The 12,992-nt window shown below is 47.4% G+C and overlaps 1 protein-coding gene across 1 annotated transcript in view; it reads right to left on the bottom strand.

Annotated features, from left to right (window-relative positions):
* Positions 1-726: 726 nt before the first annotated feature.
* Positions 727-12,992, bottom strand: part of LOC121866126 (vegetative cell wall protein gp1-like) — an 87,340-nt gene continuing 75,074 nt past the window's right edge. The window contains exons 4-5 of the mRNA XM_042365720.1: positions 1,587-1,749; positions 727-774 (exon numbers count right to left, since the gene is read on the bottom strand). Coding sequence (XP_042221654.1) covers positions 727-774; positions 1,587-1,749 — 211 coding nt within the window. The remainder of the gene's footprint in view (positions 775-1,586; positions 1,750-12,992) is intronic.

Raw genomic sequence — 12,992 nt, 5'->3', positions numbered from 1 at the left:
CCGGTGGGGTTCTGCTAATAAACAGAGAGACATTAAAACAACTGAAAGAAAAACATCCCCCTGCAAGTGAAGACGAAGGCATCAGGTTCCAGGGTGACTATATCCCACCAAATGCTGTCCTCTTCGAGAAAATAACAGGAGAGATGGTGTGGAAAAAGGCACTGAAGACTCGAGGAGGTGCCGGCCCTTCAGGTCTGGATGCAAACGGTTGGAGAGTCATCCTCAGCACTAACAAGTTTGGCCCCGTAGCAGGAGGAAACTATAACCTAACCTAACCTAAAATCGCAGATGCTATTAACTGACGTCACAGGTCGAGGACCAATCATGACACGATAGGCCCGCATTCGTGTGGGTTTTATCAAATTGCTACCCGAGCCGACCTTGACTGCCACAAGGATTAGCTGATGACCGTCCGGGGACCGTGGACCAATCACTGCACGCCCAAACCCGCAAAAGCGTGGGGTTTTGCCAAATTGGTATAGGGCGGCCGGTGAGCGCTACAAGGGGAGGGTAATGAGAGCCCGGGGAGATAAGTGACCTAGGTGACCACGCCAGTATTGACGGGTTAAGCTCCCCGCTCTCTATGTCCACACACCAGCCCGCCCACCCTGCCTGCCGGCCACTTGGGCAAAACCCACTCATATGCGGGCCTCTGCTTGCATTCTCAAAGATCAGTAGGTTAATGTTTTACCCCAGGCTTAAGTTAAATGTCCGGGTGTTAGTTTGTTACGCGGTGGTAGAGTCTTGGGGCATCGTCGACGCCATGTTGCCCACCTAAGAGTAAGACACCACATTAAATTGTGATAAAGTTAAGGTGTAATATAATAATAATAATAATAATAATAAAGAAAATGGTGGTCGGGGTCCAGGAGGTTATGACGTCACGTGAATCTGAGACACCAGGGCAATGACCTTAAGTGACCCTGATGACCTGGTGGAGGGAGGGAGAGGGAATAGAGGAAGGCAGAGAAGGAAGGAAGGGAAGGAGGAAGAAGGCAGGGAAAGGAGGGTTGGAGAGAAGGCGGAAAGTAAGGAAGGAAGGAAGATATTATTTATCTATCTGCGCGCCATCTATCTGCTAAAAATATCAAGATGGCGGCAATGTGACGTCACCGATATATATTCCCTTTAAAAGCTTGAATAAACTTGTAAGAATAATCTGTAGGTCTTGGTATGTGTTGGTTTATGACTTAACTATCAATTAGGTAGTTAAATAAACCACCTTAACTACCTAATGACTAGAGGCTCTTGGCTATAATTGATTACTGTGTGTGTGTGTGTCTCTCTCTCACACACACACACACACACACAAGCAGCAGCTCTGAAGCGAGAGAGAGAGACAGAGAAAGAGAAATAAGAGCAAAAGAGGGTTGAAGAGAGCGTTAAAGAGAGAGTTAAAGAGAAAGAGTTAAAGAGAGAGAGAAAGAGAGAGAGGGGGGGGGAAGGTTACCTCAGCAGTAAGTCAACACAACACTCGGGTATAAACGCTTCAACACTAAGGCAAATCTCAGGTAGTTGTTGGCAGTACGTAAATACGGCACTACGGCCTCTCACACGGGCACTACACGGCTATTACGGACACTTACACGGGTATTACGGACACTTACACGGGTATTACGGACACTTACACGGGTATTACGGACACTTACACGGGTATTACGGACACTTACACGGGTATTACGGACACTTACACGGGTATTACGGACATTTACACGGGTATTACGGACACTTACACGGGTATTACGGACACTTACACGGGTATTACGGACACTTACACGGGTATTAAATATTTATGATTATTATTGTTATTATTATTACTATTATTATTATTATTATTATTATTATTATTATTATTATTATTATTATCATTATTATTATCATTATTATTATTATTATTGTCATCGCCAGAAGGTGACAATATCGCGGGCTACAGTAACTATTAGTTTCTTATCATCATTAAACTTGACATACTTTCACCTTTACTTCTCCAATATTGACTCACCTAACATACTTACCTGACCTTGTGAGAGAGAGAGAGAGAGAGAGAGAGAGAGAGAGAGAGAGAGAGAGAGAGAGAGAGAGACTTAACATACTTTACCTGACCTTGTGTGAGAGAGAGAGAGAGAGAGAGAGAGAGAGAGAGAGAGAGAGAGAGAGAGAGACCTAACATACTTACCTGGGTTTGTGTGTGTGTGTGAGAGAGAGAGAGAGAGAGAGAGAGAGAGGGGGGAGGTAGATAGATCTGTCACCATTATTCACCATACTGTCACCATTCACATCAGTCCTCACCACACATTACCACCATTAATCATCATCATCACTATAACTGTTAACTCCTGTCATTACAATCACTATCACCACAATTACCCGTTATCACCATTATCTGTGAATCACCATTTTCACCATCAGCATTCACTATCATTATCATCACCATTAGCTTTTCTATCATCACTATCATCACTATCACCATTCACCATCATTACTATCATCACTCACTATCATTATCATCACCACTAGCTTCTCTATCATCACTATCACCACTCACCATCATCACTATCATCACTCACTATCATTATCATCACCACTAGCTTCACTATCACCACTCACCATCATCACTATCATCACTCACTATCATTATCATCACCACTAGCTTCTCTATCATCACTATCACCACTCACCATCATCACTATCATCACTCACTATCATTATCATCACCACTAGCTTCTCTATCATCACTATCACCACTCACCATCATCACTATCATCACTCACTATCATTATCATCACCACTAGCTTCTCTATCATCACTATCACCACTCACCATCATCACTATCATCACTCACTATCATTATCATCACCACTAGCTTCTCTATCATCACTATCACCACTCACCATCATCACTATCATCACTCACTATCATTATCATCACCACTAGCTTCTCTATCATCACTATCACCACTCACCATCATCACTATCATCACTCACTGTCATACTATAACTCTATGGTAATATAAAGCCACATTTGCCTTAATAAACATGTACCTGTATCTACCTGTACCTGTATCTACCTGTACCTGTATCTACCTGTACCTGTATCTACCTGTACCTGTATCTACCTGTATTTTACCTGTAATTGTACCTGTATCTACCTGATCTACCTGTACCTGTATCGACCTGTACCCGTATCTACCTGTACCTGTATCTCACGCATCTACCTGTACCCGTATCTACCTGTATTTTACCTGTAATTGTACCCGTATCTACCTGTACCTACCTGTATCTACCTGTACCTGTATCTACCTGCACCTGCATCTACCTGTACCCGTATCTACCTGTACCTGTATCTACCTGTACCTGCATCTACCTGTACCCGTATCTACCTGCACCCGTATCCACCTGTACCTGTATCTACCTGTACCTGCATCCACCTGATTTTACCTGTATGTACCTGTATCTACCTGTATCTACCTGTACCTGTATCTACCTGTACCTGTATCTACCTGTACCCGCATCTACCTGTATTTTTACCTGTAATTGTACCTGATCTACCGTATCTACCTGTACCTACCTGTATCTACCTGTACCTGTATTCATCCTGTACCCGTATCTACAATTCGTATCTGCACCTGTATCTACCTGTACCTGTATTCATGTACCCGATCTACCAGTATCTACCCGTATCTACCTGTACCCGTATCTACCTGTACCGCATCTACCTGTATCTACCTGTACCTGTATCTACCTGTACCGATCCACCGTACCTGCATCTACTTGTACCTGTATCTACCTGTATCTACCTGTACCTGTATCACCTGTACCTGCACCACCCGTATCTACCTGTACCGGTATCTACCTGACCGTATCTACCTGTACCAGCATCTACCTGTACCCGTATCTACCTGTATCTACCCGATCACCAACATCTACCTGTATCTACCTGTACCCGTATCTACCTGTACCCGTATCTACCTGTATCACCCTACCTGTATCTACCTGTACCCGTATCTACCTGTACCTGTATCTACCTGTACCTGTATCTACCTGCATCTACCTGTACCTGTATCTACCTGTACCTGTATCTACCTGTACCTGCATCTACCTGTATCTACCTGTACCTGTATCTACCTGCACCCGTATCTACCTGTATCTACCTGTACCTGTATCTACCTGTACCTGTATCTACCTGTATCTACCCGCATCTACCTGTACCTGTATCTACCTGTATCTACCTGTACCGTATCCACCTGTACCTGCATCTACCTGTACCTGTATCTACCTGCATCTACCTGTACTCAACCACTGCACGCACACCTGTATCTTACCGGTATCTACTGTACCTGTATCTACCTGTACCCGTATCTACCTGTATCTACCCGTACCTGTATCTACCTGTACCCAATCTACCCGTATCTACCTGTACCCGTATCTACCTGTATCTACCTGTATCTACCTGTACCTGTATCTACCTGTACCCGTATCTACCCGTATCTACCTGTACCCGTATCTACCTGTATCTACCTGTACCCGTATCTACCTGTACCCGTATCTACCTGTATATACCTGTATCTACCTGTACCCGTATCTACCTGATCTACCTGACCCATTCACTATCTACCTGTACCTGTATCCACCTGTACCCGTATTACCCGTATCACCTGTACCCGTATCTACCTGTATCTACCTGTACCTGTATCTACCTGCACCCGTATCAACCGCATCTACCTGACCCGTATCTACCTGTATCTACCTGTACCTGTATCTACCTGTATCGTATCTACCTGTATATACCTGTATTTCTACCGTACCTGTATCTACCTGTACCCGTATCCACCTGTACCCGTATCTACCTGTATTTTACCTGTAATTGTACTGTATCTACCTGTATCTACCTGTACCTACCTGTACCCGTATCTACCTGTATTTTACCTGTAATTTTACCTGTACCTGAAAGATGAACAAATAAGAACAGGATAAATAACAACTCCACCAAACAGCTGCTGTGTAGGACAACTTAACGAGCCTAACTACTCAATTGCCTCGTTACAGTGTTAGCCAGCGAGAACAGCCAATTACAGCTCCCATACGCCTTGACATAACGAGTGAACTACTGAATTGGATCGTTACAGCGTGAACTAGGTCTAACAGTCAATTACAGCGAGGTTTGTTTTATGACATAACAGCCAAACTACTGAATTGCCTCGTTACACCGCCAACCAACGGCAACAATCTCTTACAGTTAATTTCAAACGCTTAATAGTCTAGTTACACCTTCTTTATTCGATATATTAACGAGCTAACTACTGAATTGCCTCGTTAGAGTGCTATTCAGTGTATCAGTCTAATACTTCATCGGCTTCCAGATAACTGTCTAATAAATTGGAACATCAGGTTACCCAGTTAGCTAATACGACCAACAGTCATCGACAGTCAATCTTTCTCTGTCTCTCTCTTTCTGCTCCTCTTTTTCTGGTTCGTCTCTGCTCCATTCGTCTCTTTTTCTGTCTGTCTCTGTCTCTCTTTTTCTGTCTCTCTTTCTCTGTCTCTCTGTCTATCTGTCTCTCTTCTGTCTGTTTATCTGTCTGTCTCTGCTCTCTGTCTCTTTCTCTGTCTCTCTGTCTATCTGCTCTCTTTTCTGTCTGTTTATCTCCCCACACTCCCAACTGTATTCCTCTCCTCCCAATACTCTATTCTAACATATCTCTCTTCCACCTCTCTCTCACCAGTTATCGCCCTCATCTCCCCCCACCCCCCACACACACACACACACACACACACACACACACACACACACACACACACACACACACACACACACACACACTCACTCGTCCGTACTACATGCACCGGCAAAATATTCTCAAAATGTACAGTGTAAACAGAGATATCAATTTGGTGCGTCCTGAGAAGCTTGGGAGATATTAGTGTAAAAGCGCGGGAACGGTATGTCAACAATGATCAGCTGTTCGGTGGTGGGGGTGGGGGGGGGATACGTTGTTTACATTCTGGGTTTACCCGGTATTAACCCTGTGTGGTGGTCTTGCGTCTTGCTTGTAAATGAATTGGAAAGTGAAGTTTGTTGTAAAAAAAAATATTAAATAAAGATTAAATTTGTGTGTGTGTTTAAGAATAATTTTGTGGTTTATTAAAGTTTATAGGTTTTGGTTTATACAAGTTATATTATACATCATTGTTGTGTTATTACTGTAGGTGTATAACAGTTTATTATACGCTGTTAGTATCTGTTTCTGTATGGTGTATAAACTGTCTGTATTATACATTCATTTAAACAAGATATACGTGGTTTTGTTTTGTGTTATATGAGTAACTAAAGGGTTTGTGTGATTATTGTTTTATTAATATTATTATTATTATTATTTTGTTATATTATTATTATTATTATTATTATTATTATTATTATTGTTTTATATTATTATTATTGTTTTATTATTATTAATATTATTATTATTATTATTGTTATTATTATTATTATTATTATTATTATTATATATTATTATATTATTATTATTATTATTATTATTGTTAATATTATTATTACATATTATTATTATTATTATTGTTATTGTTATTGTTATTATTATTGTTTTATTATTATTATTATTATTATTATTATTATTATTATTATTATTATTATTATTATTATTATTATTATTATTTTATTGTTATTATTATTTATTCCTGAATATAAATTTCTTAAACAATTCTCAAGTATTACCAATTTATCACATACTCTCACTCCTCATTTATCATATTTTTCATTTTCTTCACAGATACGGAAGAAGGATGAGGAGCCAACACTACTACTCACCAGGTATGTAAAAGTGTAAATGTAAAATATATATTAGTTCATTTACAGGATATATTTACAGCTGTTCCTCTTACACCTTAGGGAGCTAATTATGGCAGGTGAGTTGATTCGTGTAAATTGAGTTTTTTTTTAATTGATTTTTTTTATATTGGGTTTTTTTGTTTTTATTTACATTATTTTTATATTTGGATTTATTTTATTTTATTTATTGTTGAATTTTATAATTTTTTTTATGAATTTACGATTTATTTTTAATTTTTTTAGTTTGTTTTATTGTGTCTTGGGGAATATTGATGTGTTATGGTGTGGGTCTGTCAGTCTGTCTGTCTGTCTTGATGGGTAGATGTCCTGGTATATGTCTGTATGTCTTGTTGTCTGTCTGTCTGTTAGTCTCTGAGTATGTGGATTATCTCTCATATCTCCTCCCTCCCCATCAAACCCCCACTCCCTCTTCCCATCAAACCCCCTCACTCCCCTCCCTCATCACCCCCATCACTTCCCCTTCCCTTCTCCCCACCCAATCCCAACCATCCCTCTCCCTTTCTACCACCACTCCCCATCCCCCACTCACTTCCTCCCCACCCCCACTCACCTCCTCCCCACACATGACACATTAGCTCCCTCACCTCCCTCCTCCACACGTAGACGGGATTTTCAACATGAGTTAATCCCCCCGTCGGTAATCCCTACTGAGGAAGGTCGGGGCCTCAGTATTTATGCGTCTCAATCAACTAAGCTCCGAGGTAAATATTTTCATGATACGCCTACAGCGACCACTTTAGGGAAGCTATTTAGCAGGCGTTGGCGCAGATTTGGCGAGCTTAGGGGCTAATCTCACTTAATTCGCGCTAATTGGGTGAGGGTGGCGGAAAGAGGGGTAGTTGGCGATGGTGATTGGTGGACGGACGGAGGCGAGGTCAGTTTTCACTTCTTAATTTGCTTACGATTGTTTTTGGTTAGGTTAGGTGAGGTTAGGTTAGGTGAGGTTAGGTTAGGTTAGGTTAGGTTAGGTTTGGTTAGGTAGTGAGCCTATCACCCGCCTCTACTGACCTGACTGATAGTGAGGTTCACGTGTGGTGATGATGGCGTCTCAGTTCTGTTCCTGTGTGTGTGTGTGCGTGTGTTTCGTCTGTAGGTCTGTCCGTCTGTTTATTGACTGTTTATCTGTCTATCCATCCGTACTTACATCCTTCCCAAAATTGATAGATAATAGTAGTAGTAGTAGTAATAGTAGTAGTAAATCTGCCGGGACGTCATGGTAGAACCGACCCTCCTTCCATTGGATGGTGAGATCTTCCAACACAGGACTTCAAACACATCTAACGAAGCCCGTGTGGACGTCAGTGCTCGAGGATTCTGGACGCGGGGACAGCGAGCCTTCTTCAACATCAGGATTTTTGATCCCATGGCCGCATGTCACCGTAACCTAGCTCTCGATGCTGCACACAGGAGGAACGAGAACGATCAAGGCAGCTTCCACCTCTAGTGTTCACAACCTCTGGTGATCCCGTGCAAGATGTTTCTACGCCAGACTAGCGGAGGTGATCTCCCACAGAAGCCCAGAAGTTATGTTACAGCCTGATGAGATGTCGACTGTCCTTTCTCTCCTTCGGTCGGCTTTGCTCTCGCTCAGGGAACGAGAGCTTGCCCCACTCCGACAGCTGCTGCAGATATTGACTATGAGGCCAGTCACTGAAATAGACTGCGGCTCAACTAACTCAACACAGATAGGATAGCTTCTTATGTATTAGGATATTTAATATTAAGGTAATAAAATGGCGGCGAAGGTGTGGCTATTGGGGGAGGCTGGAGGCCAATAAAAAGTAGTAGTAGTAGTAGTAGTAGTAGTAGTAGTAGTACAGTAGTAGTAATAATAGTAGCAGTAGAGGTGCTTCAGCTAACAGTACACCCACACCAGCATCGATCGGGACGGAAGCCATTTTCAACACCTATGAAACTGAGACGGTGTAAGTCAATACACCCTTACTGTATAGTGGTGGTGGTAGGTGGTGGGGTGGTAGTGGTGGTCGTAGTAGTAGTGGTGGTAGTAGTGGTGGTCGTAGTAGTAATGGTCGTAGTAGTGGTGGTAGTAGTGGTGGTTGTAGTAGTAGTGGTCGTAGTAGTAATGGTCGTAGTAGTAGTAGTAGTAATGGTCGTAGAATGGTCGTAGTAGTGGTGGTCGTAGGTGGTCGTGTAGTAGTAATGGTCGTAGTAGTGGTGTGTCGTAGTAGTAATGGTCGTAGTAGTATGGTGGTAGTAGTGGTGGTAGTAGTGGTGGTTGTAGTAGTGGTGTTGTAGGTGGTCGTAGTGGTGGTCGTAGTGGTGGTCGTAGTAGTGGTGGTCGTAGTAGGTCGTAGTAGTGGTGGTCGTAGGTTCGTAGTAGTGGTAGTGTAGGTCGTAGTAGTAATGGTCGTAGTAGTAGTGGTGGTCGTAGTAGTAATGGTCGTAGTAGTAGTAGTAGTAGTCACGGAATGCCTCATAGATCTGCTGGTTAACCCCGGGTACCTATTGTTATATTAGGATATTTAATATTAAGGTAATAAAATGGTGGCGAAGGTGTGGCTGTTGGGGGAGGATGGAGGCCACGTAGTAGTAGTAGTAGTAGTAGTAGTAGTAGTAGTAGTAGTAGTAGTAGTAGTAGTAGTAGTAGTAGTAGTAGTATAGTGTCATCTCGTGCCAATTATGTAAATCTTTAAATGGTTCATTATTATATTGCCAGGTTGCTAGAAACAGTGCCAACTTGTTACCAGTGCCTTCTTGCTCGATAGTGCCACCAGGACCAGGAACAGTGCCACCATGATCAGGGAACAGTGCCACCAGGACCAGGGAACAGTGCCACCAGGATCAAGGAACAGTGCCACCAGGACCGGGAACAGTGCCACCAGGATCAAGGAACAGTGCCACCATGACCAGAGAACAGTGCCACCAGGGCCAAGGAACAGTGCCACCAGGACCAGGGAACAGTGCCACCAGGGCCAGGGAACAGTGCCACCAGGATCGGAACAGTGCCACCAGGGCCGGAACAGTGCCACCAGGGCAGGGAACGTGCCACCATGACCAGAGAACAGTGCCACCAGGGCCAAGGAACAGTGCCACCAGGGCCAGGGAACAGTGCCACCAGGGCCAGGAACAGTGCCACCAGGACGGGAACACCACCAGGATCAGGAACAGTGCCACCAGGACCAGGGAACAGTGCTACCAGGCCAAGGAACAGTGCCACCAGGGCCGGGAACAGTGCCACCAGGACAGGGAACAGTGCCACCAGGATCAAGGAACAGTGCCACCAGGACCAGGAACAGTGCTACCAGGGCCAGAGAACAGTGCCACCATGACCAGAGAACAGTGCCACCAGGGCCAAGGAACAGTGCCACCAGGGCCAGGAACAGTGCACCAGGGCCAGGAACAGTGCCACCAGGGCCAGGGAACAGTGCCACCAGGACCAGGGAACAGTGCCACCAGGGCCAGGGAACAGTACCACCAGGACCAGGAACAGTGCCACCAGGGCCGAGGAACAGTGCCACCAGGGCCAGGGAACAGTGCCACCAGGACAGGGAACAGTGCCACCAGGGCCAGGGAACAGTACCACCAGGACCAGGGAACAGTGCCACCAGGCCGAGACAGTGCCACCAGGGCCAGGAACAGTGCCACCAGGACAGGGAACAGTGCCACCAGGGCCAGGAACAGTGCCACCAGGACCAGGGAACAGTGCCCAGGGCCAGGGAACAGTGCCACCAGGGCCAGAACAGTGCCACCAGGGCCGGGAACAGTGCCACCAGGGCCGGGAACAGTGCCACCAGGACCAGAGAACAGTGCCACCGGGGCCGGGAACAGTGCCACCAGGGCCAGGGAACAGTGCCACCAGGGCCAGGAACAGTGCCACCAGGACCAGGGAACAGTGCCACCAGGGCCAGGAACAGTGCCACCATGACCAGAGAACAGTGCCACCAGGACCAGGGAACAGTGCCACCAGGGCCAGGAACAGTGCCACCAGGGCCAGGAACAGTGCCACCAGGGCCAGGAACAGTGCCACCAGGGCCAGGGAACAGTGCCACCAGGACCAGGGAACAGTGCCACCAGGGCCAGGGAACAGTGCCACCAGGACCAGGGAACAGTGCCACCAGGGCCAGGGAACAGTGCCACCAGGGCCGGGAACAGTGCCACCAGGGCCAGGAACAGTACCACCAGGGCCGGGAACAGTGCCACCAGGGCCAGGGAACAGTGCCACCAGGACCAGGGAACAGTGCCACCAGGACAGGAACAGTGCCACCAGGGCCGGGAACAGTGCCACCAGGGCCAGGGAACAGTACCACCAGGGCCGGGAACAGTACCACCAGGACCAGGGAACAGTACCACCAGGCCAGAACAGACCCAGGGCCGGAACAGTACCACCAGCGGGAACAGTGCCACCAGGACCGGGAACAGTACCACCAGGGCCAGGAACAGTGCCACCAGGACCGGGAACAGTGCCCCAGGACCAGGGAACAGTGCCACCAGGACCAGGGAACAGTAGGACAGGGAACAGTACCACCAGGGCCAGGGAACAGTGCCGCCGGGAACAGTGCCACCAGGACCAGGAACAGTGCCACCAAGAGACAGTACCACCAGGGCCAGGGAACAGTGCCACCAGGACCAAGGAACAGTGCCACCACAGGGCCGGGAACAGTGCCACCAGGACAGGGAACAGTGCCACCAGGACCGGGAACAGTGCCCAGGACCAGGAACAGTACCACCAGGACAGGGAACAGTACCACCAGGGCCAGGAACAGTGCCACCAGGCCAGGGAACAGTGCCACCAGGACCAGGGAACAGTGCCACCAGGGCCAGGAACAGTGCCACCAGGACCAGGAACAGTGCCACCAGGGCCAGGAACAGTGCCACCAGGCCAGGAACAGCTGGGGCCAGGGAACAGTGCCACCAGGGCCAGGGAACAGTGCCACCAGGGACCAGGGAACAGTGCCACCAGGACCAGGGAACAGTACCACCAGGGCCAGGGAACAGTGCCACCAGGGCCAAGGAACAGTGCCACGGGCCAAGGAACAGTGCCACCATGACCAGAGAACAGTGCCACCAGGGCAGAACAGTGCCACCAGGGCCAGGGAACAGTGCCACCAGGGCCAGGGAACAGTGCCACCAGGGCCGGGAACAGTGCCACCAGGACCAGGGAACAGTGCCACCAGGACCAGGGAACAGTGCCACCAGGCCAGGAACAGTGCCACCAGGCCAGGAACAGTGCCTGGCTGTGCTGGAGGCTCGGGACTGGCACCACTATCGACCACCAGAGCAAACATTACCTCGTCCCTCTCCACCTCTCCCACCTCTCCACCCCTCACCTTCCTCTCTCCCTTCCCCACTCTCTCTCACTCACCATCCTTCCCTCCTTTAGTTGTCTCCCCTATTCTCTCTCTTCTCTCCTTCCCTCCTTCCCTCCCTTAAACCCTTCCTTCTTCCTCCTTATCTCTCACCTCCACCACCTCTTCCCTTCTTCTGCCTCCTTCACTTCCTCTCCCTCCTCTCCTCTTTCTCTCACCATCTCTTCCTTCCTTCCATCCCTCGCTTTCTTCACCTCTCCCCACCTCTCTCCTCTCCCACCTCTCTAACCCTCTCCCCACCTCTATCCCTCTCCACCCTCTCTCCCGTCTCCCACCTCTATCCTCTCCTCTCCCCACCCTCTAACCCTCTCCCACCTCTCTCCGTCTCCCCACCCTCTATCCCTCTCCCCACCCTCTAACCCTCTCCCCACCTCTATCCCTCCCCACTCTCTCCCGTCTCCCCACCTCTCCCTCTCCCACCCTAACCCCTCCCCACCTCTCCCGTCTCCCCACCCTCTAACCCTCTCCCCACCCTCATCCCTCTCCCCCTCTCTCCCCTCCCCTCTCTAACCCTCTCCCCACCTCTATCCCTCTCCCCACCTCTCCCGTCTCCCACCTCTATCCCTCTCCCCCTCTCCCGTCTCCCCACTCTATCCCTCTCCCCTCCTCAGTCCCCTCTCCCTTCACCTCTCCCTCGCCATCTCTCACTTTTTCCTTCTCCTTCCCCGCCTCTTCCTCTCATCATTTTACTGTCCCCTCCTTCTCTCTCTCTCTCCTTTTATTCTCTGTTTTGTCAGATATTCACGTAGATCTTTACTGTGTGTGTGTGTGTGTGTGTGTGTGTGTGTGTGTACCTGA

This window comes from Homarus americanus, unplaced genomic scaffold (genome assembly GCF_018991925.1).
Source record: "Homarus americanus isolate GMGI-L3 unplaced genomic scaffold, GMGI_Hamer_2.0 scaffold52546, whole genome shotgun sequence".
NCBI lineage: Eukaryota > Metazoa > Arthropoda > Malacostraca > Decapoda > Nephropidae > Homarus > Homarus americanus.
This window is presented reverse-complemented; position numbering and strand designations above follow the sequence as displayed.